At 38.6% G+C, this 12,825-nt stretch overlaps 1 protein-coding gene across 1 annotated transcript in view; it reads left to right on the plus strand.

The window, feature by feature from the left end:
* LOC6589011 (thrombospondin type-1 domain-containing protein 4) overlaps window positions 1–12,825 on the plus strand; it is a 28,435-nt gene that overhangs the window by 12,584 nt on the left and 3,026 nt on the right. Inside the window, exons 3-6 of the mRNA XM_002014291.2 lie at window positions 4,148–4,223; window positions 4,523–5,040; window positions 5,931–6,112; window positions 6,835–6,992. Coding sequence (XP_002014327.2) covers window positions 4,148–4,223; window positions 4,523–5,040; window positions 5,931–6,112; window positions 6,835–6,992 — 934 coding nt within the window. The remainder of the gene's footprint in view (window positions 1–4,147; window positions 4,224–4,522; window positions 5,041–5,930; window positions 6,113–6,834; window positions 6,993–12,825) is intronic.

Here is a 12,825-nt window from a genome sequence, read left to right on the forward strand (position 1 = left end):
GTTACGGTAGCGAATGTGTTTTTTTAACAGAGTGAAAGCGCCAATTTATGGTAATAGTATGATGAGAGAACATGAAATTTGGGAGCGAGTAAGATTATGATCCTATCACATAAGTAAGGACAAGTTGAGCGACAATGATTTTGGTCACATGGAAACAAATTTTTTTCTTCATCAAACTGCCACTAAAAAAACTGTAAATGGTTTTCAATGCATTTTCGAAATCATCAAACGGAAAAAGTATCCCAAAGCTGCAAAAAGCATCTTATATTTTCGAGAGTGTGCTGTTCGGTTCACGAGTGTTCACCCCCAGACAGTTCTAGCGGTTGTTCCACGGAACCGCCTAGCCGTAGGGTACCTTTTGTGACCGTTTTCCTTGACGAGAAAAACATATGTTAGCGTTCGGAGGAGATCGGAGGAGAAATCCATACCTTCATGTTCCTTCTGGCCACTAGTTGCCACCTATCGCCAATTCGTCGCTTGTTATGTTGTTTTATGATAAGTTTACAGGCGGCCATTGGCATACGATTATCTGTCTAGTCTTGGAGAAGGGAAGATCTGGGCAAATCATCTGCTATACAATTGCCCTGATGGCCCTGGACCCGTATAAGGCAGATAGCAAATTGCTGAGCCATCTCGATGTACCTGTGGTCAGAGGAGGAATAGTCCTCGAGGATTCTATGTCTAGAAATTTTTGAGATGCTAAGATGAGGTCAATAACCCCCTCATTAGATTAGAGTTAAGGATAAAGCTGAAAAGTTACCAACATTGGATGTGAAGGGCGTTGACGTCGCAGCCTATTAGTGGACCTGTGTCCTATCTGTCACTGTCGCTCGCAAGCTTGCGAACGGGATCGTGAGGGGGATCACTTTCCTCGTGAGCCATTTAGGACATCACTCACAGTTACTAAAGTTATGGAGCCGAAATATGCTTTCTTGGAAATATGCACGTACTGGTTATACCTTCCTTTTGGGATACAATAAGCTTGTACTCCTTCGTCGCCAATCCACAGACCTTGTTTCCTACTACCCATGGCTCCTGGATTAGCGCTACGTCGGGTCCGCTCGCATCCAAGCGGAGTATAAGGCCAGCAGATACTGCTTTACGGTTGTAGATATTGATGTTAAGTATTTTTAGGAACATCTTCAAGGTTCTCCACCACTGTAATGTCATCGTCCGAGTCGTCTGAAGAGTAACCTTTTTTGTCCGGCTCCAGCTCGACATTAACGACAGGACGCGCCACGGCCGCTGGTTTCGACTTGTACACCTTGATTCTTGTAATTCAGCTCGCTTTTAGCTGCCTCTATCGGCGCCAGTGACGCTTTTTTTGGGAGCGATCATGGCCTGGTTTGTCAGTCCATGCGTCGTCTCAACTTTAACTACCTTTCAGTCGGAGGTCGGAAGGTTTGGGTTGCACCTTTGCAACATTTTGAGGATACGTTCTGGCTCCTTAAAGGTAGCTGTCACCCATACTCTGGCCTTCGGACAATCTGCGCAAAGACGACGTTGGACAGCACTCTAGAGAGCTTTGCAGCCTGTCCAGGCGTCTCTTGCCAGCGCTGTCTTTTTGCTTGAGGAGCCACCTTTTTCTGCTCTAGGGTTATGTCAGGTAGTACTGGCAAGGCCCACTCCTCTTTTCGGCATAGGTTTGGCGTTTGTTTTCGGCACTTGTCGCTTGTCCCCGTCCGCTTTTCTCAGAAGGTCGGGCAAGGTGTCTGGCTTTCCAAGGGGTCGGCTTCGGGAGTTGCCGTACCACTCGCTCCAGGTTATTGATGGGACCCCCTAGGGTTCTTACAGGCGCCTTCTATCTTGCAGGTTTTGCCTGCAGTTGAGCTTGTTGGGACAGGCCTTCGGGCCGGGGCCATCATATGCTTAGAATTGCTCCCAGTTGGCGTTTGGGGAGTTCAGACTAATTTGTTTTTAGCTCTTATATTTATATTATTGTTTTCCATGTCATCCCACGAAATGCAGAGAAGGGAAATGGTCAGTCAGGGCAGAGATCCACGTTTCCGGGTAAGGCATCGTTAGAACAGGGGTCTGCCAAGCCCCTGAGCTCTTCGTTAGCTGGAGCCTGGGGCCAGAGGCAGGCAGACTCTCGGCACGGGTCGAATAACACACGTTGTCCGGCCCGGTGTGAGGTCGATGTGGGGGTTAGTATGTGGGTAGGTAGTGTGTAGGGTTGGGGGTGTGTGAGCTACTTATATAAGGCGGTACCTCAAGCGAACACCCGCTGGCTGTCCGGAACCGATTATTTTCGGTACTCTCGTTAGGGATGCCCGCTTATTCGCAGCTGAGCTACCGAGGTAGGCCGTTCCCTATCCGCCACCTGCGACCCGTTGTTGTTTAATGAAAGAGCGGATGCTAGTCGAAAAAACGAAGCGGATGTAAATACTCGATGTACTTGTTTCTCAATTATTAATTGTACATTATGTAACGGCGCGTTTTTCTCCGATCCAATTGTCGATGTTGATTTTCTTGTTGGATTAGTTCCCCTGTTCTTTCTCATCTGTTCATCTGGGCTCGTTCGCGTCTTTTTGGCATTGTTCTCTGTAACACACATAAACAATTTGACCAAATTGCTGCTCTAACTGTTACAATTCAGAATGACAGCCACAAAACACGTAACACACACACATAAATAGATCATTCTGCTTACATTTTGTATGTTATTTTTAGAGATTTTTGGGTAGGAAGATAACAAAAACTTTAAAACCTGTAAGGAAGTCGGGTGGTCCGGCTACAGACTGTCAGTCGCTCCATGGTCCGATCCAATTACATCAGTATATATTTGGTTGTAATATGGGACCTAGATATGGGTTAGGGGACAGTCACGTCCGGGGTTGTGTGGAAGCAGAGTGGCTTGCGTATCCATCCAAAACGTGGTTGGTGAGGAATCAGTACTAGAAGGGGAATCAGGTTTAGGGACACCGTGCTTGGACGCGTACGGTATCACTTGCTGATTTCCCGTGTGTTGTGGGGAAGTTTCTACGTCGGGAGGATTAGATTCACGGAAATTTTTTTCTTTTGACTTCCAAGCAGCGCTTTGCGCTTAGCGCGCTCGAACCCTTTCTCTGCCGGTCTCCTCTGCCAGTAACATTTTCCCCGAGCAATCGGCTTTCGATCGCTCACTCTCGTTCTTTTGGATGTATGGGTGGCTGCGCTTTCATTCTGCGCTGTTGGTGTCATCGGGCCTGTCTTTCGCGCGCGTCTGCTGTTCTCTGTCGGCTTTCAGAGCTATCGATTCTTGTGTTTGGAGGTGGCTGTTCTTTTTGTTCTCTGCTGCTGCGGGCAATCGGGCCTCTCTTACTGGTGGCCGCTGCTGCTCTTTGTCGTTTTGTTGCTTAACGCAGGGTGTGCAATTACGTCGTTGCGTTCTGTTGGTTTTTCTCTTTGTTCGCAGCTGCTGCGGGCCGTCGGCCCTCTCTTAAGAACGTCTGCTGGCTGCGCTCTTCGTTCTGCTTTACCGACAGAGATGCCCGTTTTCCCTATTTGATCTGCGATCACGGTTGAACAGCTGAACAGCTATTCATGCGAAGAACAGCGAGACAAAGCTGTCAATGACAGCCGCCACCGGGAGAAAACGGTCATGTTCGGAACAGCGAGGGGGTCAATTAAGGACAGCAATCACCAAGAAAGAACGGTCATACGCAGAATAACGGGAGAAAGCCGATGATTGATAGAAGCAGCTACCGGGAGAAGCCGATCAAAGACCGGAAGCTGGAACCGAGTTGCGCAGAATCGAGAGAGGCCGAGCGATGACAGCACAAATAGGTTGATGAGTTTGCCCTGAGAGCGAGTCAGGAATTTAATCTGCAGTGCTAAACCGAATGGTAGTGGTCGCGTGTGAATCAGCAAGTGCTTAGGCCCCCGGCTTGTGGAATTTCACAGCCCTTCCTCACCCCATTAGTTCACCCTCGTACTTTGTTGTTGAGAGATAACCTCGGCACTTTTCCGCATATCCACTGGTCGCTGGGGACCATTTTATTTCTTCCTCGCACCGTACTTTTGGCATTCTTCTGCGAACTTATTCAAAAGCTTCGTCACCCAACGCTAGCTTTCCATTGTTGTGGTTATTTCAGGACATTAGTGCACAGTAATGAAACGTTTTAAAAATGATTATACATTGTTAAAAATTCGTTTCTTTTTTCAGTATTTGTATTATCGGTGCATATATCGCTGGTACTGATTGCATAGAGACGAAAATATCCACCATAGAACGAATAAAGGTAAGTTATGAAATGAAGTAAAATCCATAATTATAAGACGGTTTATCCTGAGCTATTGAGAATTAACAAAACACTATACAAACATATGTTTGCGATATGGGCGCAATGTAAATTCATGCTATGGTCGGCTTTGGAGGAGATGTTGTAGATTCTGAGAGTCTGAAACAGAGATGCCGAGGAAGAAAAAGATACTTAGCGAACAACTTTCACACATGTACACACGAAATAACATCACCCACATATATACACTTATACATTTATATATAATATTACTATTTAAATTATCTTTTACCTTCTAGATACATCAAGATTGGTTAAAAAAACATTGTAAGCCAAAGTCCTACAAAATCCCAACGAACCAGCCATTATTATCAGAGCGTTCTAACTTGTGGCGCCAAAAAAAAGAAATGACCATAACCCAAAAAGGGGGGAAAAAACAAAAACAACAATACATACAAAACGAAATTATATCTAAACATTCCAGTACAACAAATTTAATGACGCTAAAACCGTTGGAAATATTACAGAATGAAAGTCATTACGAAATCTCGTCATCTAAACTAGTGGATACAACAACAATGTCCTCTTTTCCTGATGTTCATCTAATAAAAGAGGGTATTAAAAATTCCACAGAATCCACTGCAAAGATTATAAGCCCACCAATGACTCCAGTGAATTTTCCAAACATCTTAGCTAGGAAAAGATTCGAGCTCAAAGTCCGTACATATCCGCGGTGGGATAATTGGAGTAACTGGAGTGAATGTTCACGAAGTTGTGGTGGAGGTGTGATGCATCAAACACGAAAGTGCATAGGACGGTAAGCTCACCTATATTCTACATGATTAAATAGCTAAGAGGAGCTAGCAAAGTTCGAGTAAGTTTCATTTTAGGAGAAGATAGTTATACGAAGTTTACAGTAACAGTGTTTTATTGGTCTGATAAAATACTGACTACATTTTTTAAATTTATTTACTTCAATTTGTCTTAAATAAAAAGATTTATTTAAAAAAAGCCGAAGCCTATTAGCCCCTCCCACCCAACGGACTGAGAGGTGCTGTCGCATGACGCGCGACTTATATAGCCGAACCTGTCGCGTAAGAAGAGAAAGGGAATTAGTAGTAGATAATATGGTAGAGGGAATTAAAATAAGAGCCCTAGGCTGTAAGCGGTTTATGTAAGTAATAATTCAATCTACAAAGCGGTGTATACAAAGGTATATAGTTTATAATAAAAATATTTCCAGCAGCCAAAGGTTGGTCCAGTATGCCGCCTTAAACTTAACTTTAACCGCCTTTAATCAGGGTCTGCAGCATCATTTTTCAAGAGCAGGAGTCGTGTCGGATATATATTTTACCATCAGCAGTTCGCTCTTCATTATATCAAGCTGGAGTATCAGCAACTCCTACACAACGAGTGACCAAATGGAAATTATTAGCAATATCGGTCTAGCAGATGGCTAGCGTCGAACCAGTTGCGTCTAGATAGAATGCACGTTGGAAATGCAACATCACTTGACGCCCCTACCAGTGCTCGCGCTTCATTATATCAAGCTGGAGTCTCAGCAAAAGCAGGCACCTCCATCAGACCCGACTGAAGTCCGGAGTAGACTTCGTGCTACCCAAATTTGAATAGCCTTTAGTTTTATCTTTATACAACACTTACATAAATAATATAAGTAATGTACATATACCTTCTATTTCATTTTAGAAAATCTTTGACGGGAAATCAATTTATAAGTGATGCCTGTTTCGGATACTTTAAACGTTATCAGCTATGCAATGATTTACCATGCCCAGCGAAGTCTAAAGATTTTCGTGCTAATCAATGTGCAGCGTACAATGGAATAATGTTTGAGGGCCATAAATATAGCTGGCAACCTTATATAAAGAGTATGGCTTTTAAAGAATTTAACTACACTAGACTAAGTAGATACCAATATCAATGTTTAACGCAAATGGCATTGATTAACTGTAAAAATTTCCCATAAATTATAAGTCTTATTGGCTTTGATAAGATTTCGGTATAATTATATATTTCATCAATATGTGAATATCAGTTAAAGACCCAATTTGGTGAACAAAATCCCATGAAAATTGTATTTTATGAATCATTAATCAGTTATTTTTCTGTTCACGTGTTGATGCAATATTAACTTATTTGAATTTAATCATGAACCAGTCATTACGTTGGATAATACCCGAGTCAATAAACACTCATAGACATTTCGGTATCTCCGTTCCTGCTTGTTGAGCGCCTAGATCTCAGAGCCTATAAGAGCTATAGCATCCGGATTTTTTGTTCAAACTCCAGTGATATTACTCTGAAACAATTATATTTCAAACTGGGGCATCCACAATTTTAAAGTAACGAGAAAACTGACTGACTCGGCTTCACGCTTCTTCTCTCGTCAGATTAACTTTTTATACTGAAAACAATTACCAATAGACTAGCAATTTAAGTCCTATAAGAACTAGAAACCCAAAATCTAATCCAAAGTCGGTTCACATATCACAGATAATAGTTAATTGCTAACATTTAATCTATAAGGATATCAAACATGTTTTTCCTCGAAGGAAGCCGTCGTTTCTTATTCATAATAGTTTTGTTTCAGGTGATGCCGAGTGTGAACTAAACTGCAAGCCATTGGGAATGAAATACTATGCAACTCTGAACGAATCTGTTATTAATGGTACTCCTTGTAAGCGGCCAGCGGAATATTATAGGTTAAATTTCTTGGGACGTGCTATATGCGTTGATGGTATTTGTAAGGTAAGTCTAAACATTTGTTTATTATTGATTAACTAACACTATGCAACCCCGTATTTACGAACAAAAACGAATTTCCCTGATAGGTTTGGTGCTTTAAAGTTTTTCTCTGTGGCAAGCTTTTTTTTACTTTTCAAAAACTGGAAGATCAAAGTAAGAGCAGAGCTGCTGCGCTGCCGAGCGGCATCGTTTGCAGTACACAGGTTCATTAAATCATGATCATAAGTTTATCAGATACAATTATTTGCCTGCGTATGTCTGTCAATTAAAATCCTTTAAAATCCCGTCCTTTCATTTTGTATCTCAACCGCTTCGTTTCGTTTCTGCTAACTGCAGCAATTAAGCCGCTTCATTATTTATCGTCTTACAACACCAAGCTGCTCATGCGCTCTAACTCTCTTGTTCTGATGCGCTCAGTCTAGAGCTGATTGTAAACCAGGGACCGTAATCATTATAAGTTATATAATAAAAATTACTTGGTAATGATCATATTTCAATTTTTTACGATTTTCTTCACAGATAATCATTATTTTTGAGTAATTTGATAGAACTTAGGATTAATCATTATTCTTGATCAAAAAAAATAAAACTCAAAATTAATGATTATCAATGATTTTTATTTTTTTCGCTTAAAATAAAACTCAACAGGAATTTACGGCTTCTGTGTTAGAATGTTCGCCAATATTATTGCATATCCTTGTCAAAGGACCACAAAGCTACACCCTGCGCTAAAATTTTCTTTTTGAAAATACATTAAAATTTTTACGTTATTTTTGGTTTTGTTGTCGGAAACACGTTTAATTAATAAGTATTATTTAATTTTAAAAAAAGTAATTTTGACAATGATTCGTCCGCGAGGTTGCATCTCTGATCAGTGAGCATCATTTTGAGTGCCGAAAATGATCTCTCAACACTAATTTGGCTGTACTTTTCCTCGACTAAGCTCATAATATTTCTGGAAGTTACAGTGGGCATATCCAAGCCGCTAAATATGTGAGCTGTTAACGCCTTAAAGCCTTTTGAGTCAAGTACAGCAAACGGAAGTTTTGCGGCAGTCACCATGTCAATACAGGCATTCTTGACATCATCTTGCCCCATTACCCCCGAAAACTTCTTTTTCTTTTCGGGCACTTCGGTTTTTTTGTTTTCGGCCAAGGCCATATTCGCCTTTGTGCACCTTTTCTAAGTGCCGCTTTAGATTGCACACAAAATTTCCACTCAAAGTCAATTTGCAAATTTTACACTCAGAAACATTACTTTCCGCGTGGAATGTAAAAAAATTACGCGGAATACAATTACGTTTGCGACCCATCTTGAAACGCGACTAAGAATAATCTCCAAAAACTAAGTATCAATGCATTAACACTCGCGGCTTAAGATAAGCAATTCTAAAAATAGATAAATAAATTGCATGAGCGTAGTCAAGCTCAAGTAAGTCTTCGTAAGTCTTCTTCCCCCCTCAGGTACGACTATGAGCAACTAGCTTTCCTTATCTTTTATTTGTTATTGATACATAAATGCAGTAGTAACGTAGTTTAAATAAATACAAATATATATATTTACATAAATAACACAAATAAATGCTGAGATTTATTTTGAGCGAAATATAATATATAAAAATTAATATAATATATTAATTTATTATTTTTTAAATTTATTTTCAAAAAGAAAATTTTAGCGCAGGGTGTAGCTTTGTGGTCCTTTGACAAGGATATGCAATAATATTGGCGAACATTCTAACACAGAAGCCGTAAATTCCTGTTGAGTTTTATTTTAAGCGAAAAAAATAAAAATCATTGATAATCATTATTTTTGAGTTTTATTTTTTTTGATCAAGAATAATGATTAATCCTAAGTTTTATCAAATTACTCAAAAATAATGATTATCTGTGAAGAAAATCGTAAAAAATCAAAAGTTTACAAATCATGGCGGCAATGCAGAGATATTGTACAAAAATAAAGATTTTGGTGTAAATAGTGTTTTTCTAGGTCCATTAAAAATAAGAGATTTTTTTATTAAAAAAAAAAGAAAATAATGATTATTTACGGTCCCTGTTGTAAACAATGCATCAACATTCCACGTGCTGTGACTCTGCCTACACGTTGCTGCGTCAGTGTTGACATCTCGCTTCTGCGTGAGCTATGGACTATTAAAGTAGTATCAAAGCGAGAGAAAAAGCTTAAACGTCTTGGCTGAGCGAAAATATCTAAATGAATTTGATATTCTTTGCAGCATGGGAATGTATATGTGAAATGAGGTTGTATGCATCGCTTACAACTAGCTTTGCTTCTTCAAACATTCGGTATCAAGTTTTGTGGTTGTTTCAGTTTTTTAGAATTTCAAAGTTCTTAACATAGTGAAAAAACAAGCTTATATAAAAAAAAATACCCTTTTTAGTAAAGAAATAAAAAGTAACCATACAAAAACCACCATAGACACCAAATGTATAAAAAAAGTAATTTTAAAGGCAGAGTTTTATTGGCTTTTGCATAGCATTATCGAATTCATTACAATGAAGATTCCACTAGCAGGGTTTTTCTTGCATTAGTGAAATATGTGTACAGATATCTAATTTGAAGGGTATATTAGCTTCGGAGCGCCAAAATAGGTTTCCTTTCTGATTTTATATATTTTTATGTATACTCGTAACTTTATTTAATATATTTTGAGGTTGAAATTTACTCTCAGAAGCATGAGATTTCGTTAGGAAAAATATTGGATTGATCAACTCTGCGCATCTGTTGTTAAGTGATTGTTTTTTGTTTCTGTTTATCCAATGCAAGGGAATCTATAATTCGGCGTCCGGCAGTTTTCAGCAATTTTTAATTGTGTAAAATCGTTTTTTTTTTCTTATTAATTTCCGTGCCAGACTCGCCGTGCGTCATGGAGTGAAAAAACGATCTAAATGACCAAACATAATTGTAGAACAATTTTATACCTACGCCTCATAGGGTATGTTGATTTTGTAAAAATATATGTAACAGATTTCCGAACTATTGTTAAAGTGAATATATAAATGAATATTATGTATATTATGTATATATATATATATATATATATATATAAATTCTTGGTTAGAATCAATAGTCAATAGTCGAGTTGAGATATCCAGGTCTTTCTGTAAGTCTATAGTGACGCTATGTAGATTAAATTTGCTTCAAATATTTTCGACTCCACCATAAAATTGATAAAACTAGAATTTGTTGCTGTCCAAATTGATCCAAATCAAACTACAATTTTGTAGTTCAACTGTACAATTTTTATCAACATTGGAAGAAATATCAAATAACGCTAACATTTGTACAGAATGACTACTTACGAATACCTTTTGGGATTTCAAAGATCAAAAGGATGAAACTAATGGATCTAAAGAGACTATCATCAATTGTTAATGAATCAAATTATACACAAAGAAGTTTATTTATAAGACGAGTAGCGGGTATCTAATTGTCGAAGCACACGCCACTAGAATATAATGTTCCGACTGGTCTGCTTTGCCTTTGTTACTAAGACTTTTCTAAATAAATGAATCATTTTTCCAAATTAGTATTCTTTGCGAAGTGAAATGCAACAAACGTACCATTTTAGGCAATCGTAAAAAACGGAATTTGTGTAAATAAAAAAAATTCAGTTGCAAATTGGAAAACCGATTTTCATAATTTATTTGTACAGTTGATTTAGGAGTCACAATGAGTGTGGGATAATAGTAGGGGATCAGATTCTAAATTGGCTGCGTGGATAGCTTTGAGATAGATAATTTCATCGATTAAATTTATACAACGTCGATATAATAATGACCGCAGAATGATACTGCCTTTTCGTTCAAGTCCTCTTCAGTCAGATCCTGAGGCTTGCTTCAATCAAATTTATAGAACGTCGCTACGATAATGTTCGCAGGATGCTAATGCCTTTTTTCTGGAGTCCTTTTAAGTTAGCTGCTGATACTTTCACAAACACACAAAAAATAACTCCAGGTATTTTAAGGCCTCAATAGAACGTATAAAATTCCTTGTTTGAATTCAATCTTCGGATCATAGAAAAGTGTGCCGCTGCTGCGCTGCCGGTCACGTAAACGTTTATTACTGTGGTTGCCACCAAAATTTTCCGTTTTTCCGGCTGTCTATGCAAAATTTTCTTAAAGTTTCTATAATTCAAATTTTCCAAAGCGCTCACTCAGAAAATGACTTTGGCCACTCCTTTTCGTCTCACTGTGCGGCGTGTGTACTTTCTTGGTCTTTTTGAAAGATTACGTCATGACCCTATATTGCATTAGCTCATTATTTGTCTTCTGAAATACGAATTTAAGTAATTGAGTGTTATGCAACTCAAATTATTCACATTATTATTCAATTGTAGTAAATGAATTACTGAATAAAGAATCGGTAAAATGGGAAATCACATAACGAATTATGAATTTTGTCGAAAGGTAGGAAAGCAGTTAAAGCAACTTGCTTCAGATTCGTAGTCCAATACAAAAGCACAATATGTATTCCACTTGTCGACTGTCGTGGTCAAGACTATAACAGCGGTAGCAACATGGACAGGCGCTACAAATGAGCACAGTGTTATATCCGTCGGGATAACACAACTGTCCATATTTTCACAGTGTGAAACCTTTCTAAGTGTGGAAACGACATCTGTTTGGCTCAAAGTCTTGACGGCCATCGATCTCCGAAACCTTGTCATGCAAGCTAAAGACGCGGCACTGGATGTGGAGAATTTTGTATTATATTACCGTACCATTAATTGAAGAAGTCTAATCGTTTCTGAACGATCGGCTAGTTCTAATGTATGCGATCGATACGACTCCAAACTTCGTCAGGCTCGTTAAGGCTGCAAAGTGTGCAAAGTGTTTCTAGGGATCTGCCAAGGCGCTTGAAAACATCGTATCGTTGTCTCATTGCTTAATCCGATCCGTTTCTCACTGCACCAGCTGATCGAAGGTGATTGATTCAATAAGGTCCAGCAAAATGAGTTACCTGCCTTGGTGTTGCAGGGTTTTGTATTTAAGGGATGTGTACCCACTTGGAGAAATCGAATCTGTATTTGTCTAAATATTTAAAAAAAAATCGTGATTTATTTTCGCCTCGACTAGGCGGACAAAGGTCTGTTACCCACGGTATGAATCTATAAAACTGAGAGTGTCCGCATGCATATTCACTTCAGGTCACACAGCGCACATACAACTGGTTGTGAGAAAAACTTATTCAACTTAAAATACACACAATTTCAGACATCTATTAGGAATCAGTTTGGAAACCTGATTTCTTCATTAAGTCCAGAAAATAAACGAAAATCTACTGTGTACATACTCGTATATGTATGTAACTAGAAACGCCAAAGTTATGTTACCTGAATTTTTACTTAATTAAATGTGCTATCAATCTTAATTTGCATCAAAGCGTTCAGAGAATAAATATTCCATATTTGTATACTAAATTGTGATGCTGGTGCACTTAGCTCTATTATGGCTGGTAAGATATAATTAGTTGAACTTTGAAAAGCACAGTGGTCGATTTCACTTATCCGAACGAAATCAATAACCTTTAAAATAATAAGCTTTTGTTACTTTTCTCGACTCAGTACTTTAGTCTTAATTTTACTTTTCCAACATTTCAAATAATCTAATAGAAGATTTTATCAAATAAAAAAAATAACCATTTGAATGACGTGATAGATTTTTGGAAAGGCTCGTTGGTGATGCCATTGGCAAGTAATTAGACAAAACTACCTGTTATTTCTCCTTAAAAAATCATGGCAGTACAAAGTAGTACAGTACAGAGGCAGATATACAAAACAAAAAAAATGCGAAACATAATTTATAATTGAGCAAAA

Source organism: Drosophila persimilis, unplaced genomic scaffold (genome assembly GCF_003286085.1).
Source record: "Drosophila persimilis strain 14011-0111.01,24,50 unplaced genomic scaffold, DperRS2 tig00000191-arrow-pilon, whole genome shotgun sequence".
Taxonomy (NCBI): domain Eukaryota; kingdom Metazoa; phylum Arthropoda; class Insecta; order Diptera; family Drosophilidae; genus Drosophila; species Drosophila persimilis.